The sequence below is a fragment of the Melitaea cinxia genome, chromosome 3 (genome assembly GCF_905220565.1).
Source record: "Melitaea cinxia chromosome 3, ilMelCinx1.1, whole genome shotgun sequence".
NCBI lineage: Eukaryota > Metazoa > Arthropoda > Insecta > Lepidoptera > Nymphalidae > Melitaea > Melitaea cinxia.
Window position 1 is genome coordinate 14,134,327 of NC_059396.1, and position 23,967 is coordinate 14,158,293.

Sequence of the window (23,967 nt, forward strand, 5' to 3'; positions counted from 1 at the left end):
CTATTATTAATATCTCACCTTCGTTTCGCCGACGATATTGTCATCCTTGCTGATATGTTGGATGGACTAAGCCAAATGCTGGGTGGACTAAACAAGTCCTCCGACAAGTCAGTCTCGATATGAATTTGGACAAAACGAAAGTTATGTTTGAGAACCAAGTCATACCGAGATCGGTATCGGTCGATGGTATCCTTCTCGTAGTTTTTCAGAATTGTATCTACCTAGGCCACACCATTCAACTAGGCCGAAACAACTTCAAAAAGGAAGCTGATAGGTAGGGTTGGTCAGGGCGGCGTTTGGCAGGATCCGTCGAGACTTCAGTTCGAAGATTCCGCAATAGCGCGCTTAAAGACAAAAGTTTTCGAACAATGCGTCCTGACGCCGAGACGTAGACATTGACGCAGAGGCTAGTCCACAATTTTAAAGTAGCTCAATGGCAATGTTTGGGATCTCTCTCAAAGATAAGATCAGAAATGAGACTATCCACAAGAGAACAAAAGTAAGCGACATAGCCCTCAGAATTAGCAAGTTGAAATGGCAGTAGGCTGGTCACCTGTGTCGCAGGAGCAACGGCCGCTGGAGCAGACGTGTCCTAGAGTGGAGACCGCGTGTTGACAAACGCAGTGTGGAACGTCCTTCGACTCGCTGGACTGACGATCTACGTAAGATCGATCGAAGAGTGATTTGTTTTCAAATTCATTGCATATCACGTAAGTTGTCTCTAAATCTACATCTACGTAAAACAATTATTTACATTGAAAGATATGATATGAGATGAAGGAATGGACACTCCACACACCGCCGAAGCCGTCGGACTGCGTTAAAGCATTTTGCAGCGATAAAAAAAATTGGTTGTCCGTAAAGTTGGTTTACAGACGATAGTTTAACGTGACAGCGTTATAACAAAACATCTCCTCGGACGTATAGGCCAATCAAGTGATGATAGTATATGGAATATAGATAGATGCGGCGCAAACTACCATCATTAAGCGTGACGGAACAATGAGAGTAACGCAACGAGTCATCCTTTTCCTGCATGCCGCCGGCGTTCACCGATTTATTAGACGTTGTCACGTCAAAAGTAATGGGTCGTTTTACATTGTTTTGCATTACATCACACTTTATACTCGTATCAAAAAAAAAAACACTTTACATAACACAAACTTAAGTATACGTCAGTTTAAAAGAGTCTAAACAATATCATTATTTTAATCGTTATCAATTGTGAGATATGGTTTAAAAAACATATAAAACGTTGATATTTCAAAAACTAGGTAAAGTTGAAAACGCTGTCCGATAGACGTGTACCTACTACACTCATGATGATATGGCTATCCCATTTATTGTAAGTAATGGTTTAAAATTCCTTTTATATTTTTTTTTTTTTTTTGTCAAAAAACTAATAAACCTATAATTTACAACATTTTTCTATTCTATGAAGTCGAAGGATGTGAACGTGATACCGTGAGCTTACATTTATGCACGTCTTAACTTCTTTTAAAATGTAACATACTTCAGCACTTACAAATTTAGTGATGCCAGTTTGCATTTGAACCTAGCGTTATCTAGTATTCAAGTATTTTATTCAGCACGTCACATACTCTTTTTAAGATTTAAGATAAAAATACCTAGAATTGATGTGGTATAATTTAAGGGCAATATTTTTTATTCTTCATATAATTCGTAGTTGCCCTACAGATTATTCCATATATGTGATAAACGAAAATATTTATTTAACAGATTTTATGGTGTTTGCTTTTGTTTGGCTGAGAGCAAAACAACAAATCGACATGAACCAAGAAAATTTCCAGACGGAATGCTATTCGGTACAGCTACTTCTTCATATCAAGTCGAAGGCGGCTGGGACGCAGATGGTATTTTTTCGTCTATTCTTTATTATTTTAAATAAAATTGCTTTATTTAATTTAAATTCTAAATATTATCATACCAACAACACTTAAAAATATATACTATACAAGACGAAAAATTAACCCAAAATGTTTTTCTTGAGGTATACATAATAACAATTGCGTCACAATATCTATCTAATACTATTAAACGAGCAATTCTTGTATATATATAATCTCTTAATAATCTTTGTATCTTAATCTTTCTTGTATATATGTAATCTGAATCAAGGAAACGGCTCCAACGATTTTCATGAAATTTAGTATGCATGGGATTTCTTGGGGGGCGAAAAATAATAAAGCTAGGATTCATTTTTAAAAAATGTCGTTTTATCCCTGTTTTTAGACATTGAAAATATTGCTACAATATCGTTAGAATACGAAGGTAAATTTCGCAGTTATCAATAAACCAGCCGGTCGGGATCGATCAAGAAGACCACGGCCACGGTTCAAATCCCTATGTCTCCAGTTCGATTATTTTGTACCCTTTTTTCTAATTGCAACAATGATTTTTTATTTAAATAACCAGTGCATAATATCTAGTATTTTATTGTTGTGTTACCCACACATTAGGAATGCTAAATATTTTTGAATATCATATCAAAAATTGACCGTTCGCCGTGGCGCCGTCTATAGTGAGCTCTTTACAGAAACCCGTAACTATTCAAAGTTTCATATTACAATGAAAATCTTTGACAGGAGACGACACCGTGCTATTTTGTAATATCTACGATTTTATTTTTGTGTTACCCACACATTAGGAATTCTAAACATTTTTTAATATCATATCAAAAATTGACCGCTCCAGCAGGGTTCGAACCCGCGTCTCCGACTGACCGTGTCGGCGCTCTTAGCGCTTAAACCGAATATAAAAATCATCATATCAAAAATTTCGATCTAGCGGGTACATCGTTCCATAGCTTAATTGGCTAGAGCGCCGACACGGTCAGTCGGAGACGCGGGTTCGAACCCCGCTGGAGCGGTCGATTTTTGATTATGATATTCAAACATGTTTAGAACCAGTGCATATTTTTTATTATCATGTCGGTAAAATCGGAAAATATTATTCATATTTTATCAATATGTCAACACTAGCGTTGTCATACGCAATTAGAAAGGAATTTATAAACAACAGATGCAACGATCGCGCCACCTAGCACATCGTTCGATAGTCATCTACCCTCATTTATTATATTACTCGAATTATTCTGACGTGTACGAAACGAACGGTGCAACCGTCGCTAAGGCAGTCTTGGCTCTGGCTTGGCACGATACACTTGTTGTATCCTGCTAGTAACTTAACCTAGACTCGTTCAATAATTAATTTGTGCAAACGAATTAATTGTTATCTATTACGATTAATTTGGCTAGGCGAGGCGTATAACTCGAGCAGTGAAGGTGAGCGTTGATGCGCATCTCAAAGGGGATCTCCTTAAACCTACACCTGGGTCGCAAGTCCTAGGCACTGCTCTGAGTTACTCCCTCCGCAACACGATAGACTCGATCGGAACTCTGAAGAGCGTGCACGCATACACGTGTTCGGTGTACGTTACAATTTTGTTATAATCTTTGTAAGTACTACCTACATAATATTTATTGTAAAGAGTACGAGTATAACCTACGCCCGCGCCCTGCGAATATAGAAGAGGACCTTCCAAAATAGTCGAAAGACTACAAATATGTTTTTCGTATTTAAATATGATTTACTAAAAAGTACCGAGCTAAGCTCGGTCACCCAGATACTATTTATAACACTAGCTGTGCCTACGATTTCATCCGCGCGAAATAGTGACTTTAGACAGCATTTTTTGGATATATGTATCTTTTGGTTTATTTTGGATTACAAACACCACCGTTTGGGTATTTACATATTCAAGACGATTCTTTACATTGACATAACATTTTTATTTATGAACCGATTGACATGAAACAAACACTAAATGTTAAGCTAAGCTTGCCATAATATATGAGTAAAAATCACATCTAAATCGGATAAGCCGTTTCTGAGATTAGCCTGCACAAATGCACAGACAAAGAGACAAAAATTCTAACAATCAGTGTTATTTGCCTTGATATGGTCCCAATAGTATTTTTTCTCATATATCTTCCATGTACAGACAGCGATCCGTTACATTTTTATAATAATCAACATCATCAATCAATACATATAGTATTGATTGATGATGTTGATTATTACGTATATTCATAAGAATATTGATTGTTTTGACATAAATAGTATTAATCGCAGTGTAAACACGAGAAGGAATAACCTAATATAACCTCGTTTCCGATTCCGACTGCGCAAAGTTAACGTCTCCTTTTTGGATTATGGTATTCGCATATGTAATAAAATCCCACTAACGATATTGAAATTATCTGAGAATAACATTAAAGTTAATTAAATTAAAAATCCGACCGATGCTGGATAACCGTCCAACTGCTGTCTTTGAAATACACAGACCAAAAACGGGCAGCAGCGTACGGTGCGACAAAGCCAGCCCTGCGGTGACAAAGCCAGCCCTACGGTTACCAACCCACCTGCCAGACGTGGTGACTATGGTCAAAACACATGAGTTCACACCATTTTTGCGTGAACTTGTCCTACTGTGTGTTGTGTGTTGTGTGCAGGCCTTTGTCCAGCAGATGACTGCGATAGGCTTGAAGTGTAATAAAAAATACAGGTTTTAATTAAAAACAAAATAAAATTGGTTTTAGTCAATTGTTAAATATACAATGACCATACATTTTACTAAATAAAAATTGCAGGAAAAACTGAAAATATATGGGATAATTTATCACATCAGAAGCCATGCGTCATCGAAGACTGTCACACTGGCGACATAGCTGACAATTCTTACTACTCGTACAAAAGAGACGTGGAAATGTTAAGAGAACTAGGAGTCGACTTCTACAGATTTTCACTGTCGTGGGCGAGAATTCTACCTACCAGCTTCCCAGACAAGATAAATGAGAAAGGAGTTGAATACTACAATAATCTAATTAACGAGTTGCTTAAATACAATATTCAACCCATGGTAACAATATATCACTGGGATTTGCCTCAGAAGTTGCAAAATCTTGGCGGCTGGATTAACCCTCTAATTGTAGACTGGTTTACTGATTACGCTAGAGTGGCTTTTGAGTTGTTTGGAGACAAAGTTAAATATTGGTTTACAATAAATGAACCACGATCGGTTTGTTTTCATGGATACGCTAATGAAAGATTAGCTCCGTTGTATAATATTTCTGGAATTGCAGAATACATTTGCTATAAAAATATCCTGTTAGCTCATGCCAATGCTTATCACTTGTATAATAATGAATATAGATCTAAAATTAATGGGACTATTGGAATTGTTGCTTATACGAGTTGGTTTGAACCAGAGTCTGAAGAGCATGCGGAAGCTGCAGAAGATGCCAGTAAATTTGAGGTAGATTTCTATGTGTAGATATGCGACAATTTGAAGTATGTTTTTTATATATTTTTGCAAGATATTTTTGAAACGGTACAATTTTTTTTCTTTCAGTGGGGCGTTTTTGTTGATCCTATATTTTCAAAAAAGGGAGATTTTCCTCAGGTTTTGAAAGATAGGATAGCTATTAAAAGTTTGGCTCAAGGCTTTCCACGATCCAGGCTACCCCTATTCACGCCCGAAGAAGTTGAACTAATCAAGGGAAGCTCGGATTTCTACGGATTAAATCATTATAGTTCATACGTAGTCTATAGAAATGACTCTGTTAATGGATATTATAATTCTCCGTCTCAGCTTGATGATCTCGGAGCTGTCTTATATACAAATAGTACATGGGAATCAGCTAATAATTCTTGGTTAAAGGTGAGTGAATGTATGCATAGATTCAAATGATAGTATGACTCAGACGCTTCATGTGTTTAACAATTTGATTAGGTAGTTCCATGGGGCTTCTACAAGCTACTGACGAAAATTCGAGAAGACTACAACAATCCTCCTATACTTATAACCGAGAACGGTTTTTCAACACGAAACGGTCTTGAAGATGATCGTCGAGTAGCTTATTATAGAGATTATCTCGACGCGATGCTTAATGCTGTGGAAGAAGGATCAGATATTAGAGCTTATACGGCGTGGAGCCTAATGGATAATTTTGAATGGATGGATGGATATGGGTGAGTAGGCGAAGACAGATAAACTTAAGATTTTAGTAACTTAATTCTCAAATGAAATGATATGAAAATATTTATTTTGCAATAATGCACACTTAACGAACATAAAAAATCTACATTCTCGAAAAAAATTAACAAAATAAAAAGTTTAGGTTAGGTTATCCTTGACAACGAGAGATCGTGGCAGGCGGTGGTCTCCTTCTGCGAAGCGGTAATGACGCAGAAGGAGACCGCGGAGTGGGCCAGAGAGGAAGACGCCTCTGCTGGCCCACTCCGGCGCAGACGTACGGGGGCAAGGAGAAGGCGGTTTGCCCCCCCTCCCCCTCGTAATAGTGGGGTCGGCGGCCGATAGTCGGGGGACTTCGGCCGGCCGGACGACACGACCCCATACGTCTGAGGGGTGGCCTTGTTGTGAGCGAGGCCACCCCACCATCATGCCGGGGCCCGGAAGCTTTGTCCGGGCCTACCGCTGAGGCGAGGTGGCGAATGCTAGCGCGACCCCTCTCGCCCCACCCAGGCGGATGACTGCTAACACGTGGTGGTTTTTAGTCAGTAGGAGTCTGACACAACCCTCTGGCGCCCCCGCGCTGGAGGGTATCCATGATGGATTTTCCCCACGTAAAAAAAATAGAAATATTTATTATTATTATAAATTAATCAATTGAAATTTTTCAACTTCTAAACATCAGGTACAGTACAAACAATAAGTCAACAAGCTCAAAAATATTTTGGAAAATTGAATAGATTCTGATGTATCATAAGTATATAGAGTATAAAGAGTAGGCACTAAAAATAATTTATACCTACTCGTGTTTTTACTACTCAGTGATGTATCAAAATTACTCGTATAGCGATTTAATTTTAGTAGTACTTTGAACATATCATGTATGTACATATAGTGTACTTCATAATGGTTACTGCAATTGAAATAGATAAAATAAAGTTCGGGTATAAGTACATAACGGCGCGTTGGTGCAACGGTCACAGCACTAGCTTTCTGCGCTAGTGGTTGCGGGTTTGATTCCCGCACATGGCAAACATTTGTACTGGCCATACAGATGTTTGCCGTGGTCTGTGTGTTTGTGCTGTACTTGTGGATCTCTCCACCTTGCCTTGGAGAGCACGTTAAGCCGTCGGTCCCGGTTGTTATCTTATATGTACACATGATAGCGATCGTTACTCATAATAGGGAATATATCCGCCAACCCACATTGGAGCAAAGTGGTGGATTAAGCTCTGATCTTTCTCCTGCATGGGGAAAGAGGCCTATGTCCAGCAGTAGGATATTACAGGCAGAAGATATGCGAGCGAGCGATAAATACATAGCGATAAATATATATATACATATTAAATTTCTTAAAACGAATGGATTCTTGATAAAAACAATTTAGATATAATCAAATAAAGTGAAATACATAAGGAAGAAAAAAAACCACTGATTACTTCGAACGAATTTGCACAGTTAGAATAATTTAAATTCAAATTTAAAATATTAACTTCTTTATTTAAATTAAGCATCGCTTAATTCCAAGGCTTCAAATCTACTGTCCTATCAATCTTCCAATATTAGTAAAATGGAGTAGGAGTGGGTAGCTAAGATATACATGTCTCTGGACAATATGTTATGGTAACTTTTTTTAATTTTTTTACGTGTCTTTCAGAGATCGATTTGGTTTGTATGAAGTGGACTATGACAGCCCCGAGCGGACTCGCACCCCTCGCAAATCTGCGTACGTTTACAAAGAGATCGTTCGCACACGCACATTGGACTATCAATATGAACCTGACATGAGTGTACCACTTTCTATTGACGAAGGACATTAATTAAAAATGTAATAAAGTTATAAAATATGTTATAAAAACAAACTACTCATTATATTCTATATATTCTAAATCGTCCTGTCATTAACAAAAATCCCATCAAAAACGTAAATGTGAAATAAGAGCCAAAGTCAATATCGAATAAGGTTGGTGTTCACACAGGACGTAATTCAAGCTGGAGATTCGATTCAGATATTTTTACGTACAAGCTATATTATATTTGCAAGTTAGTGTACTTCCTGTTTGTATTAAATAAATAAACAAACACCTCACACTCAACGGTCCCCACTGGATTTTCTCCTGAGCGTGTAATTGACGTTTACTAATAGACTGATGTATTTTTTAATAGCCCAAGAGCCCACGAGAATTAGACCTTCAGCATTTTATAAAAGATAAAAGTTTCTAAGCGTATGCTCCCAACACAGGTAAGCAATGGCTAAATAAGAAGTTAAACTTATATTGGCTTAATAGATATTAGGCTGCAAAGGCGCACAAAATCTATCTTCGATCTTTAATAAAATGTCGTGCTTCTAACTTCCAATATAATCGACAAACTTTTAAGATAAATTTCTATCAAAACTAGATTCTACTTATTAATTTATTTTTTATGAGCCAGCTCGCGTCTAAGGATAAAGGTAGACATTTATAATTTCAAAAGCAGTTACAATAAAGATTTACGCAAAAGAAAGACGCACTTTCCTACAAAATATCAATCACCCATAAGGGTAAAGCCCAATGGAAACTTTTAACATCAAAACGAATTTCTATACAAATTTCCATCCCCTCTTTCAACCCTACAAAGGTATTTCTACAAACGCTAATCTCAACAACACCGATCATTCTCCTTCGTGTCTTTTCTATTTTACCTGGCATTGACAAAATCGACAGTGCTTTTAATTCTTATATCCATTAATAAATCCAAGAATTAAGTTGAATCATGAAAAAAAATCGCACTAAAATAATAAAAATTGTTTATGAAAATAGTGGATCTGTAAATGTTATATTTCGTAAAATTCTGGATATTTTTGTCAACATCATCGTCCTTGTGAGACTCTGTTAAGAATTTTGTCAACAAATTTGAGACGGCAGACTCGGTACGTAATGTTCCAACACCAACACGTGTTTGACGGGGTCGTTCAAGAAGAAATCATCGCAGCCGTGGGCCACAGTGTTGAAGATCCGAATTTTTCAATTTTTCGACCTTTTCAACAATTGAGGCTATCCACAAAACAACATAGAGAATTTTGAATGAATTTTTCTTTTTGTAGTTTCTCACCTACATAAGTATACATTTTTTTTTTAAATTAATAAATAATTATAATAATTTCTATAATTCTTTCAGATAGATAGCTTTTCAGGAGGTTTAGTATCTATATAAATAAAAATGAATGTTGCTAAGCGCATAACTCGAGAATGGCTCGACCAATTCGGCTAATTTATTTTTTTGTATGTTCCTTAAGGCCCACGGAAGGATTAATATAATAATTTAAAAATAATTAATAAAAAATGTGCCTATATAAATAAAAATTTATTAACTTTTGACAGAACAAAGTCTGTCCGTGCAGCTAGTAATGTAATAAATAAAAAGGGTGTACGTGTATCAAGCCCTGGCGCACGACTAGAGTTTACTCTTCAGAACGATTATCGATATTAAATATTAAAATGTTATATGAAAAGAATAAATTATTATTAATTAAAATAGTATAATTCTAAAATCATAACATAAATTGAGGGTAATACACACACAGCACAGCGTAAAATATTTCATAGGCTGTGGTAGTAGCAAGTTTTAGAAATAAAAAAGGACATGGGTTTCAAAAGCCCGTGGATGTAGCTTAATTATATTTAAAAAAAAAAAAAAAAAAAAACATAAATTAACGTTTGCTTTTCGTATTGGTATAGTAAATTCCGGTCAAAACGCGTGATAATGGTTTAAAAAGTAAGATAATCTATTCTATATATGACTGACAATACCCCATATCAGATAGAAAACTCATGTACAAACATAATTATCTGAACCTAGTTGGAGACCGCCGATTTTGGGACGACTACACGCGACACTACACTAGAACGGCTTCCGTCTATTACAGAAGTTGTCGATTTGTGATGTTAATGGTGTATCAGACATCCATAGACAATGGTATCCGCATATCATCACGCAGGATGTCATTATTCAACGACCCTAGTGGTGTAGAAAAAAGAATAACATATAAATATAAGATATGTGTGGCGACATCTATCGTCCCTTTCATTTTCTCTTTGGTCAATGATATGAGTGTAATGTGATCAGTCACTGGAAATATTTGCAGATTATACTGTTTTTGTTTCTGTTATTATTTCAATAACAAATGATTCCCCGTAAATAATTTGCAATCTGGTTATAACAACCTAAACTAGTGATTCCACGATTCTGGTGTAGTCGTGAAAGCAACCAAACCCTGACATAAGATTACTTTACCCGTGGAATAAGTTATTCACAAAAAAAAACTAGATGCGCATGACCATAACTTCCTGCATAATAAAACAAATCACTTGTCGTGCAATTTTATAATAATTGAAACTGTATACATGTAGCTTGGTTTACTCAATGCCTTCAGTTGGGGTCCATAGACTGAAAAAATCACTGGTAAATTTCGTAATTTAAATAGAATGAGGCATGCCAGATCCGGCAAGCTCTATCAGCCCCGGTCCGGTCCAGATAACGACAGCCTGATGTAAAATATAATCAAGTATGGTAAGGCATACTGGATCAGGACACGGTCCGATCCACATCAGGATAGCCTGAAAGAAATTACGCGAACTGAGCCTGAATCGCGCTATTAATATTTTTAAGCGCACTTAGTATACATACAGTTATTAGGACAGTCTAGCAGGGATTCCATTTCTAGATAGTGGAGCAGTCGTAAGTAATAGGAAATAGTTAATTAGTAGTTAATTATTAGAAGTTGATAAATAAAATTTAATTAATAATAATAATTAATTAATAACATAAAAATAAATAAAAATAATTAATATTTAAAGTAAAAACATAAATAAATAATACATTGGAAAAAATAAACGGGAATAAATATCATAATAATTATGTTAAGTAACATATTTATAATATCAATTCGCTTTTTTCTTTGTTAAACAATTTTTTCAAGAACATACATTCGTGTTTTTTAAAAGGACCGGACCGAACTGGCTGATCATGATGAGATGAAATTTCCTGATCTGGACCGGATCAGGAAATCTCATCTCATCCTGATCAGGTCCAAACCAATCATCTGCGTTACATGCCTTATCTAGTCCTGATCAGGCATGCCTGGTCCGGTCCTTCTAAGGAAGACGAAAAAATTTCTACTCGGGATCATCTATCTGCCAGTGAAAGTCCCGTCAAAATCGGTCCAGTCATTTCAGAGATTAGCCGGAACAAACAGACAGACAAAAATCCCAAAAAAAAATGTTACTTTTGTATATGTACTGAGTATACATCCATTGCATTTAGTAAAAAGCGGTTATTTTAATATTACAAATTATTTGTATTATTTTATTATATTGTATAGATAAAATGACAGATATTTAAAACTAGACTGAACTGTATAGCGGTTACTAATCCAATAGTGAGCTACGGCCTCTTCAGCTACGGATGAACCAAACACTTTTCTTACTAAAATATATGATCTCCAATTACGCATTTTAAAGCACGTACTCTCGCCCAACATCCTACTAATATTATAAACGCGAAAGTTTGTATGTATGGATGTATGGATGTTTGTTCCTCTTTCACGCAAAACTACCGTATGGATTTTATTGAAAGTTTACAATAATATAGCTTGCATAGATTTGGAATAACACATAGGCTATAATTTTTAAAAATAGTGTGTGAATTGTTCAAAATATAACGATAATTGTGTGTAATAAGTAAGTCGGAAATAAATCTGCCATCTGCGAGCTATTCTGGCGTACGCTGCAAAAACTGTAGAGTTTACATATAAGAGAAATGTTTATCATTTATAGTAAGACTTTATCTCAAAAACAGTGAAACATAAATACAATAAAAATCGATAATATATTTCTAATGCACATTTAGTAGTAACAAATTGATTTTTATATCGTGGAACCAATTTTGATGAATTTTGGTATAAAAATAGATATTAAGAAGATAATAAGCTGCTCGAAGTACTTACCTGCACAGACAAAGTCGCGGGCGGGTACCAGCTAGTTTAATATAAATTTTCCTCTTACCATTTGCAACCTTTAAAGCGTTATATGGTATTGCCTGTTACAATTTAATAAATCTAAGAAACTAATAGAGGATTTACTACCATTAAATACAACAATAAATAATAAGAAAATGCAGTCACTTCGGACGGAAACACTAGATATTGTTAACCGACTTCAAAATGAGGTGGAGGTTCTCAGTTCGACTATGATTTTAATGTGTGTTACCTCAGAGTTTTTGACTAGGTGGATCGATTTCGATGATTTTTAAACGGTTTTATTTAGCTCACCCCGTTTGTTTTATTTTTTATTTATTATTTATTCTTGGGTCAAATTTAGTAATTCAAATTTCACCCTCTTCCTGTCAACCGATTAATCTGAAATTTTGTATACACTTTGGATTTTGGTGACAATACAATTATGTTTATTCATTATCATTATAAATTCAAGATGGCCGCCGCTACAAAATGGCGGATAATTTATGTTTTATTAATCCCATCAATATGGGTATCAAATGAAAGGGCTCAACAAGCAGAATACAATATACTATAAAAAACTGAAATCCAAGATGGCGGCCGCTACAAAATGGCGGATAACGTAGGTTTTATCAATCCCATCAATATGGGTATCAAATGAAAGGGCTCAACAAGCAGAATACAATATACTATAAAAAATTGAAATACAAGATGGCGGCCGCTACAAAATGGCGGATAACGTAGGTTTTATCGATCCCATCAATATGGGTATCAAATGAAAGTGCTCAACCAGTATAATCAATGTACTATATAAAATTAAAATCCAAGATGGCGGCCTCTACAAAATGGCGGTTAACTTAGGTTTTATCAATCCCATCAACATGGGTATCAAATGAAAGGTCTCAACAAGTAGAATACAATTTACTATGCAAAATTGAAATCTAAGCTGGCCGCCGCTACCAAATGTCTGATAACAATTTTTTATCAATCCCACCAATATGGGTATCAAATAAAAGGGCTTGACAAGAAGAATACAGTGCACTATACAACCTCAATATTTAAGATGGGCCTTGCAATAATGAAGCACTAAATGAATTAAACAGAATGCGAAATAAAAACTAAAAACTAGAAAATAAAAATAGGTAAAAAAACTTTTTAAGTTAAACGGTTTTATGTTAAACATACATTGCAATGTTTAAGATAAATGTACTAAAAACCAAAAAATAATAAAATAGATACAGTCGTGGGAATTATAAACATATGCATAGACTAGACTAAAATAAAACCGTGGGGCACGTCAATTGTCTACAAATTATCGACTTAATGTGCGATAGAAGAATCGTTTAATTCGTCGTTAAAATAGGCAGTTGGCCCGCAGACGGTGAGGAAATTACTTACTATTTTCTTGTTCATGGAAATTCCAATAGTTATACACTCCATGTAAATAAAAGAGATGTTTCAACTAGTTTATCGTTGGACATTCACACTGCTGGCTGGCGAGGAATCGTTTCACTGCTCGTAGTTTGTCTTTAATCGACAAAACATATGATAAAAGTACTACTCGCTCACCACTATGAAACCCTAAAACTCGCTTATAATCGAGCTTGCTAGCTTGTTTCCACATTCTAGCCCTACTTATCACACGTCCATCTTTGTCGGTTGAACAACTGCCTAATTATAGTGTAACATTACAAAACAAACATTTTAATCAACGATTGTAGACAATTGACGTGCCCCACGGTTTTATTTTAGTCTAGTCTATGCATATGTTTATAATTCCCACGACTGTATCTATTTTATTATTTTTTGGTTTTTAGTACATTTATCTTAAACATTGCAATGTATGTTTAACATAAAACCGTTTAACTTAAAAAGTTTTTTTACCTATTTTTTCTTTAATCGAAAGGTGTTGCATCTGATAAGTAGTTTTTGAGTTATCTCTACAATGCATATTTACTTGACTTTTTTTTGTCTACCTGTGTTTTAGTCGGTTTAGGCGTTCAAGTCGGTTTTTTTCGTTTACGATCAAACACAATTATTATAATTACTAGTGGTCGCCTAGTGGTCGGAATGCGACCATAATTAATTTAAAATATAAGTTTGAACATTAAGCAAAAGAATAAATATGCGTGTGTATGTCAAATACATAGTAGTATGTGTAATGTTGATTTGTAATGATTTAATGTATTTTATATGCATAATTTTAAAAATTTGCTACAATTCTACACTTCTTCTCTATATGAACAATAATTGTGAGAAATTTCACACTCCTGCGTTCGCGCAATTTTCGTAAAAAGCGGTGCAAAGTTTTTGCTTAACTTATTAAGTACCTGGGTGACCGAGCTTAGCTTGGTTTTTTAGTAAATCGTGTTTTTTGGAAATTATATTAAATATGAATAAAAGGGGGTACCCCGTAAAAAGGGGTACAAAGTTTTGGCTTCAGGTATTAATATAAACTATATAGTGGTCGCCAAGCAGTCAAAACCGCAGACCATAAATAAAAAATTATATTAAAAAAATACTGAAAATAAAAAACCTTTTTTTAACTTTTCAATTTGACAACAACTTTGAGAATCCACAAAAGGGTTATAATATGCGTGTGTGTGTCAAATACATGCTAATGTGTGTAATGTTTATTTATTTTAATGATTTAATATATTTTTATGCATAATTAAAAAAAATATTAGAACTCTGCATTCTTTATCTATGTAAACCATAAGTGTACGAAATTTCATACACCTCCATCCGCGCAATTTTCGTAAAAGGAGTACAAAGTTTTTCTTCACGTATTAATATAAAGATTAATTATTATATATTATTATTATTGACAACGCGGATATTATAAAAAAATGTGTATATTAAAAAAAACCGTGTGGTGTCATGGGAAACCATATAGAGACGAAGTTCCTTATTCATCATTACAGCCTATACAGTCCACTGCTGGACATAGGCCTTCATAAGTTTACGCCAAAAATAACGTAAACTCATGTGTTTTGCCCATAGTCACCACGCTGGGCAGGCGGGTTGGTGACCGCAGATCTGGCTTTGTCGCACCGAAGACGCTGCTGCCCGTCTTCGGCCTGTGTATTTCAAAGCCAGCAGTTGGGTGGTTATCCCACCACTGGTCGGCTTTTTAAGTCCCAAGGTGGTAGCGGAACTATGTTATCCCTTAGTCGCCTCTTACGACACCCACGGGAAGAGAGGGGGTGGCTATATTCTTTAGTACCGTAGCCACACAGTACAGTTCCTTATTGTAAAATATTTATATCTTATACTATTAAACGAGCAATTCTTGTATATATATATATATATATATATATATATATATATATATATGTATATATATAATCTGAATCTCGGAAACGGCTCCAAAGATTTTCATAAAATTTAGTGTACAGGAGGTTTCGGGGGAGATAAATCCATCTAGCTAGGATTCATTTTTAGAAAATGTCGTTTTATCCCTGTTTTTAGGAAATGAAAAAAATATCGTTAGAATACGAAGGTAAATTTCGAATTTATCAATTTAGTTGCAATAGCTCGGTGGGAAATCGGCCGGTCGGAATCAACCGAGAAGATCATGGTTCAAATCCCCATGTCCCTGAAAAAAAATTTTTTTTTTTTTTCTAATTGCACTCTTTATTTTTTATTTAAATAGGCAGTTATTATTTTTTATTATTATGTCGGTAAAATCGAAAAATATTATTCATATTTTATCATTATTATTTTTTATTTTTGATTTTTTATATTTATTTATATTTTTTATTATTGTTGGTAAAAAAAAATATTATTCACATTTTATAAATATGTAATTCGTATTTAAATATGATTTCCAAAAAAAAACACGATTTGTTGGAGCGCCTATCAGTTTTGAGAAGCAATTACTCTCAATCTTGTAATTGTGTGTGACACGCGTTGGCGCAACACTTACGCCATGGATTGTACCTGTTGCGCTGGCGGGTTCGTCCCCGCACGTGACAAACATTTGTATTGGCCATACAGGTGTTTGCCGTGGTCTGGGTGTTTGTGCAGTCCTTGTGGGTCTCCCCACCATGCCTCGGAGAGCACGTTAAGCCGTCGGCCCCGGTTGTTATCATGTACACCTGATAGCGATCGTTACTCGCTTAGTAGGGAATATATCCGCCAACCCGCATTGTAGTAGCGTGGTGGATTAAGCTCTGATGCTTCTCCTACATGAGGAAAGAGGCCTATGCCCAATAGTGGGATATTACAGGCTGAAGCGTTGTAATTGTGTATTTTGTATCAATTTTTAATATATCGTTATTTTTTATTTTTATTTTGCGTTAATTAATTATTAATAATTGTGTTTGCAGGCAAACGAAAAAAAAACCGACTTCAATTATATCGACAAGTAATACAACGTAGGTATACGAAAAAATAGTCAAGAAATACGCACTATCAAAGATTACTCCAAAAGTTGTAATCAGATCTCGATGAAATATGACCACATGATAAACATCGGCTTTCGATTAAGTTAAAAATCATCAAAATCAGTACACCCAGTAGTATTTTAAGTATTATGTAGTTAATGTAAAGTTATGCGGATTTTCGAGAGTTTCCCTCGATTTCTCTAGGATCCCATCATCAGATCCTGGTTTCCTTATCTTGCTACCACACCAGGGATATCTCCTTTCCACCAAAAAAAGAATCATCAAAATCTTTTCATAAACAACGAAGTTATATCCCGAACATACATTAAAATATATAGTTAAGGATTAATGCTGTATTGGTAAAAATCGCTTTGAAAATTAGCCATTATTTGTCGTAAAAAGTAAATGACAAAAAAATGTTATTGTGGGATATCCATAAGAGATAGACATATACCATAGCGGAGATTTCTGTAGAACTTTTCAATGTGTCTAATACTTAGTACATTATTTTGATAAATCTCGTAGGGTTCAGGCTGCATTTGCAATGTAAGCGGAAAAAATGTAATTATTTACCACATCACATTAGAAACCTCAAAAATAACAGTATTTTTCCACTATTTAATGGATGTTATTATACATATAAACCTTCCTCTTTAATTACTCTATCTATTTAAAAAAACCGCATCAAAATCCGTTGCGTAGTTTTAAAGATTTAAGCATACATAGGGACATAGGGACAGAGAAAGCGACTTTGTTTTATACTATGTAGTGATATATATATATATATATATATATAGCTCATTTCTTAAGTTTACAGGAGAGGACTCTTAATTTTTTCTTTTCGCTTTTAGTTACTCATTTCTGGATTACTATTTATAGTAGGTTTGAAATCTTTATAAAATTAATAGTTAACTTTCTTTGGTATAGTTTAAAAATCTTATATTAAATTATCAAAAAGTCCTAATAAAAGACATAACAAAAAAGTGTCCTGAATTGTGACTTTGTTGCACCGAAGGTGGGATATATATATATATTGAGTTTCCTTCAGCCGAATTGAGTAACCTCCTCCTTTTTTGAAGTCGGTTAAAAAAGACTTCATCCAAACCGGCAGCGAATCATTTTAACTCTCTCTTCTACTAATCCTTCACGATTTACTAAAAATACCGAGCTGAGCTCGGTCACCCAGGTACTCAAGTTCTATTCGAGGTATAAAGAAAATAATTATTTTACTTATTTGGGTATACATTTTTATTATGATTTTTTAATCGATAAAAACTGAAAGAAAAACTACTTTCATTTACAAAATTATCTTAACATCTTTATTTTATTTACAATGATTTATAAAAATATATAATAATTATCGACTGATATAATAATAATAATAGTAAACTGCAATCATAATAACAGTCATCACGTAGATTATACATTAGATACTGTATAGCAATCATACATAGACTATACATAAAAATCTTACGCTTTTTTAACGTTACGGATGTTTTTGCCGACTAGGGTACCCCTCCGCAACGCCCATATAGGAAGCCCCATAAGGAAGTTCGTTCCAAAAATCTAACGAATATAATGAAAATTCATAAGAATGTTACAATTCGCAATTATACTATTCAAAAATGCGCGACATGAAAACATGAAAATGTAACTATCGAAAATTGCTTACAAGAGGTATTCAAGATAAGATTGCTCAATGTTGTTTTTAAGAAAAGAATCAAATAAAAACGTGTATGAGATTACTTGTTAAGATAAATATAATAGTGTCATAATAGTTTCTTCTTTCCTAATAGAAATATATCACACTTCAGCCAATCGCAGTCCACTGCTGGACATAGGCCTTCACAAGTTCGCGCCGAAAATGGCGCGAAATGGCGTAACATGTGTGGCTACGGCAGTAAAGAATATAGCCACCCCCTCTCTTCCCGTGGTTGTTGTAAGAGACGACTCGGGGATAACACAGTTCTACTATCACCTTGGAACTTAAAAAGCTGACCGATGGCGGGATAGCCATCCAACTGCTGGCTTTGAAATACACAGGCCAGAGACGGGCAGGCGGGCTTGAAGACAAAAGTCTTGCTAGACATAGGCATCCCCAAGTTCGCGCCAAACATCCCGGTTTTCCGCAATCCTGGAGGACATTTCACACTGCGTTTGCCAAGACGCGGTCTCCACTCTAGGACACACCTGCTCCAACGGCCATTTTTCTCGCGACTTAGGTGTCCAACCCACTGCCACTTCAACTTGCTAATTCTATGAGCTATGTCGGTTACTTTCGTTCTCTCGCGGATAGACTTATCCTATCTTTGAGAGGAATCCCAAGCATAGGCCGTTCCATTGCACGTTGACCAGGCCCTCTGCAGTGTCTTTGTCAGTGGGTCGGCACCATATGTTAACACAGGTAGGACGCATTGCTCGAAGACTTTTGTCTTCAAGCATTTCGAAACCTTCAAAGTGAAGACTCCGCAATTCGACGAAGCCTACCAAACGCTGCCCAGCCCAACCGGATCCTCCTATTGGCGTCCTTCCCGAAGTTGTTGCGGCCAAGTTGGATGGTATGGCCTAGGTAAACATAATCCTGAACAACTTCGAGAAGGGTACCATCGACCGATACTAGTCTCGATTTGGTTATTAAACATAGCTTTCGTTTTGTCCAGGTTCATACCGAAACCGAATCGTCGGAAGGACTCGTTTAAGCCGCCCAGCATTTGGCCTAGCTCATTCAACATGTCCGCAAAGATGACGATATCGTCGGCGAAACAAAGGTGAGAGATGTATTCGCTGTTAACTAGTCTCCTAACGCACAAAGATGATGACATTTTTGAAAAAGTGGAGATACTCGTAAATCGACATTTGAGTCGTTAAGATATGTTTACAATATGAAGATTCGAGAATTGACTATAAAACAGCTTTGACTCATTTGAAAAAGGTTGGCTATACAAAAAAGCTCGATATGAATTTTTCCGTGTGACTCTCCGCAATAGAATGGGAAAAGGGCGCCGTTCCTTCCACTCCTCACTGAGGTAAACCGTGAGCGCTCTAAAGTTAAAGGTAGCGTCCCACTAAAACGATAAGGGTGTCGCTGCGTATTTTTAGTGGGTATTCCTTTTCGTTCTGTTTGAAAGGCGAGCCCCACACTCCACACACTGCCGAAACCGTTGGGGGTGCGTTAAAGCATTTCGCAGCGATAAAAAAATGACATGGGATGATTAACGTTATTTTGGATTACATGATACTTTATACTTATCACTCTTATCAGATGTTAAAAACATTTTACATAACACAAACTTAAGTATAAGCCAGTTTAAAAGTATCTAAATAATATCATAATTTTAATCGCTATCAATTGTAAGATATGGTTGAAGAAAATATAAAACGGTGATATTTCTAAAATTATGTAAAGTTGAACACGCTGTCCGAGAGACGGGTACCTACCACACTCATGATGATATGGCTATTCCATTTAATGTGAGTAATAGTTTAAAATTTCTTTACGTAACAAATATTTTTTCTAATAACAAATATATAATTTACAACATTTTTCTATTCTATGAAGGCGAAGGATTGGACCGTGCTACCGAGGGTTTGAATTTATGCACGTCTTAATTTCTTTTAAAACGGTAACATACTTCACCACTTGCAAACTTAGTGATGCCATTTTGGATTTGGCTCTAGCGTCATCTGGAATTCACATATTTTACTCAGCGGGCCATATAGCCTCTTTACATATGAGAATAAAAGTACCTAGAATTTGATGTAATCAATACTATTGGAAGGTATAATTTAAACGCAAAATTAGTTATTCTTCATATAACTCGTCGTTGCCTTACAGATCATTCAATAATATGTGATATATACTAAAATATTTATTTAACAGATTTTACGGTGTTTGCTTTTGTTTGGCTGAGAACAAAACAACAAATCGACATGAACCAAGAAAATTTCCAGACGGAATGCTATTCGGTACAGCTACTTCTTCATATCAAGTCGAAGGCGGCTGGAACGCAGATGGTATTTTTTCGTCTATTCTTTATTTTTTTTTTTAAATAAAATTGCTTTATTTAATTTAAATTCTAAATATATATCAATAAAACATATCACAATAAACTCAATATTCTTAGCGCCACACAGTTCGTCCATCCCTGTGGGATGTTTTTCATGAGGTAGACATATTAACAATTGCGTTACAATATATTTATAACAATATTATGTATATTCACAAGATTATCGATTGTTTACAAAGTTATCAGGTGGGAAATCGGCCGGTACCGAAACAAGGTGAAGACCCCAGTTCAAACCCACGTCAATATATCCAAATCGATTTTTCATCATCATCATTACAGCCTATACAGTCCACTGCTGGACATAGGCCTCCACAAGTTTACGCCAAAAATAACGTGAACTCATGTGTTTTGCCCATAGTCACCACGCTGGGCAGGCGGTTTTTATTCCCTTATTTTTCGATTTGCACTCGTGATTATTTATTTAAATAACCAGGTCATATTTTTTATTATTATCTCTGTAAGGTCGAAAACTTTGTAAAACTTTTTTGAACTTATTTATTGCGAATGATTTGCACAGGTGTAGCTAGTATATATACGCTAAAGTTAAAATGATTGCCTACTTTTTTAGAAAAAACCTCACAGTTATTCCACATAAATTACATATCTTCATTTTATAGATAATTACTTGCTCTACCGGCATCCACAATTAAAAAATTTAAACTTTTTTAAAAGGAAGGCTAGGTATGCTTTAAGGTCGATTATGAAATATACAATTACCATACATTTTATTAAAACTGCAGGAAAAACTGAAAATATATGGGATCATTTAACACATCAGAAGCCATGCGTCATCGAAGACTGCCATACTGGCGACATAGCTGACAATTCTTACTACTCGTACAAAAGAGACGTGGAAATGTTAAGAGAACTAGGAGTCGACTTCTACAGATTTTCACTGTCGTGGGCGAGAATTCTACCTACCAGCTTCCCAGACAAGATAAATGAGAAAGGAGTTGAATACTACAATAATCTAATTAACGAGTTGCTTAAATACAATATTCAACCCATGGTAACAATATATCACTGGGATTTGCCTCAGAAGTTGCAAAATCTTGGTGGTTGGACTAACCCTCTCATTGTAGACTGGTTTACTGATTACGCTAGAGTGGCTTTTGAGTTGTTTGGAGACAAAGTTAAATATTGGTTTACAATAAATGAACCACGATCGGTTTGTTATCTCGGATACGCTACTGCACAATTAGCTCCGCTTTATAATACATCTGGAATTGCAGAATACCTTTGCTATAAAAATATTTTGTTAGCACATGCCAATGCATATCACTTGTATAATAATGAATACAGATCTAAAATGAATGGCACTATTGGAATTGTTGTTAATATGAGTTGGTTCGAACCAGAGTCTGAAGAGCATGCGGAAGCTGCAGAAGATGCCAGTGAATTTGAGGTAGATTTCTATATGTAGATATGCGACAATTTAAAGTATGTTTTTTATAACATATTTATGCAACATATTTTTGAAACAGTACTTTTTTTTCTTTCAGTGGGGCATTTTTGTTAATCCTATATTTTCAAAAAAAGGTGATTTTCCTGAGGTTTTTAAAGATAGGATAGCTATTAAAAGTTTGGCTCAAGGCTTTCCAAGATCCAGGCTACCCCTTTTCACACCCGAAGAAGTTGAACTAATCAAGGGAAGCTCGGATTTCTACGGATTAAATCATTATAGTGCACACGTAGTCTATAGAAATGACTCTGTTAATGGATATTATGATTCTCCTTCTCAGTCTGATGATCTCGGGGTTATTTTATATAAAAACAGTACATGGGAATCAGCTCATAATTCTTGGTTAAAGGTGAGTGAATGCATGCATAGATTCAAGTGATAGTATGACTCATGCGGTTCATGTGTTTAATGATTTGATTAGGCAGTTCCACGGGGCTTCTACAAGCTACTGACGAAAATTCGAGAAGACTACGACAATCCTCCTATACTTATAACCGAGAACGGTTTTTCAACCCGAAACGGTCTTGAAGATGATCGTCGAGTAGCTTATTATAGAGATTATCTCGACGCGATGCTTGATGCTGTGGAAGAAGGATCAGATATTAGAGCTTATACGGCGTGGAGCTTAATGGATAATTTTGAATGGTTGGATGGATATGGGTGAGTAGGCGAGATGATAAATGAAATGAAATGAAAATATTAATTTCGCAATAATAGACACTTATCTACATTCACGAAAAAAGACTATCAAAACAAAAAGTTTAGGTAGCAATTATAAATTAATCAATTGAAAAAGTTTCAACTTCTAAACATTAGGTACAGTACAAACAATAAGTCAAAAAGCAAAAAAAAATTTGAAAAATTAAATAGGTTCTGATATATCATATATAGAGTATATAGAGTAGGCACTAAAAATAATTTATACCTACTCGTGTTTTTACTACTCAATAATGTACCAAAATTATACGTATAGCGATTTAATTTTAGTTGTACTTTTAACATATGTGTAGCGACATCTATCTCACGACATACAAACTAGAGAAAACTGACGTATCCTACATCGTGATATCAAAGTTATCAGAGCGATTAAGTATATATACAAGAACCCGACAACAACCGTCGAGGCAGTACCAGACACAACACCCGTCTGTCTGGTCGGAGGATCCTCCCATTTCGATGGGGGATGAGGAATTTCACACCCGTTCCACTCATTCCCCAAATATGTATATACATATAGTGTACTTCATAATGGTTACTGCGATTTAAATTGACAAAATTAAGTTCGGGTTTAAGTAAGGTTAAATACAGCAATAATATGTAATGGTTGTGGCTGTTGCGCTGACACAAATGCACATGACAAACATTTGTATTGGCCATACAGATGTTTGCCATAGTCTGGGTGTTGGGGCAGTTCTCTCCCACCCCTCTCCGAGGCACGATGGGAGACCCACAAGACGTTAAGCCGTCTGTCCTGCGTGTTATCATGTACACCTGATAGTAATCTTTACTCATAGTAGGGAATATATCCGCCAACCCGCATTGGAGCAGCGTGATGGATTAAGGATCGGATCCTTACATGGGTAAAGAAGCTTATGCCCAGCAGTGGGATATTACCTCTAAAGCGTTAATTCAATATCACATGGCTTCTAATCTACTATCTAATCAATCTTCCAATTTTAGTTAAATTGGAGTAGGTAGCTAAGATATACATGTCTCTGGACAATATGCTATGGTAACTTTTATTCATTTTTTTTACGTGTTTTTCAGAGATCGATTTGGTTTGTATGAAGTGGACTATGATAGCCCCGAGCGGACTCGCACCCCTCGCAAATCTGCGTACGTTTACAAAGAGATCGTTCGCACACGCACATTGGACTATCAATATGAACCTGACATGAGTGTACCACTTTCTATCGACGAAGGACATTAATTAAAAATGTAATAAAGTTATAAAAAATGTTATAAAAACAAACTACTCATTATATTCTATATATTCTAAA

The 23,967-nt window shown here is 35.5% G+C and overlaps 1 protein-coding gene across 1 annotated transcript; it reads left to right on the plus strand.

The window, feature by feature from the left end:
- Window positions 1-473: 473 nt before the first annotated feature.
- LOC123667795 (lactase-phlorizin hydrolase-like) lies at window positions 474-23,967 on the plus strand. Its single transcript, XM_045601636.1, has 13 exons — window positions 474-499; window positions 1,741-1,874; window positions 2,254-2,292; window positions 4,665-5,338; window positions 5,435-5,743; window positions 5,816-6,054; window positions 7,713-7,845; window positions 19,845-19,909; window positions 20,319-20,452; window positions 21,246-21,673; window positions 22,008-22,316; window positions 22,389-22,627; window positions 23,735-23,967. Exons 1-13 carry the CDS (start codon window positions 474-476, stop codon window positions 23,895-23,897), a joined length of 2,892 nt encoding a protein of 963 aa, XP_045457592.1. The 3' UTR covers window positions 23,898-23,967.

Coding starts and splice junctions, on each gene's coding strand:
- LOC123667795 (XM_045601636.1), top strand. CDS start 474: ATGAGACTATCCACAAGAGAACAAAA. Junction 2,293..4,664: donor AATATCGTTAGAATACGAAG/GTAAATTTCGCA, acceptor TTTACTAAATAA/AAATTGCAGGAAAAACTGAA. Junction 7,846..19,844: donor AATATGAACCTGACATGAGT/GTACCACTTTCT, acceptor AATTATGTAAAG/TTGAACACGCTGTCCGAGAG.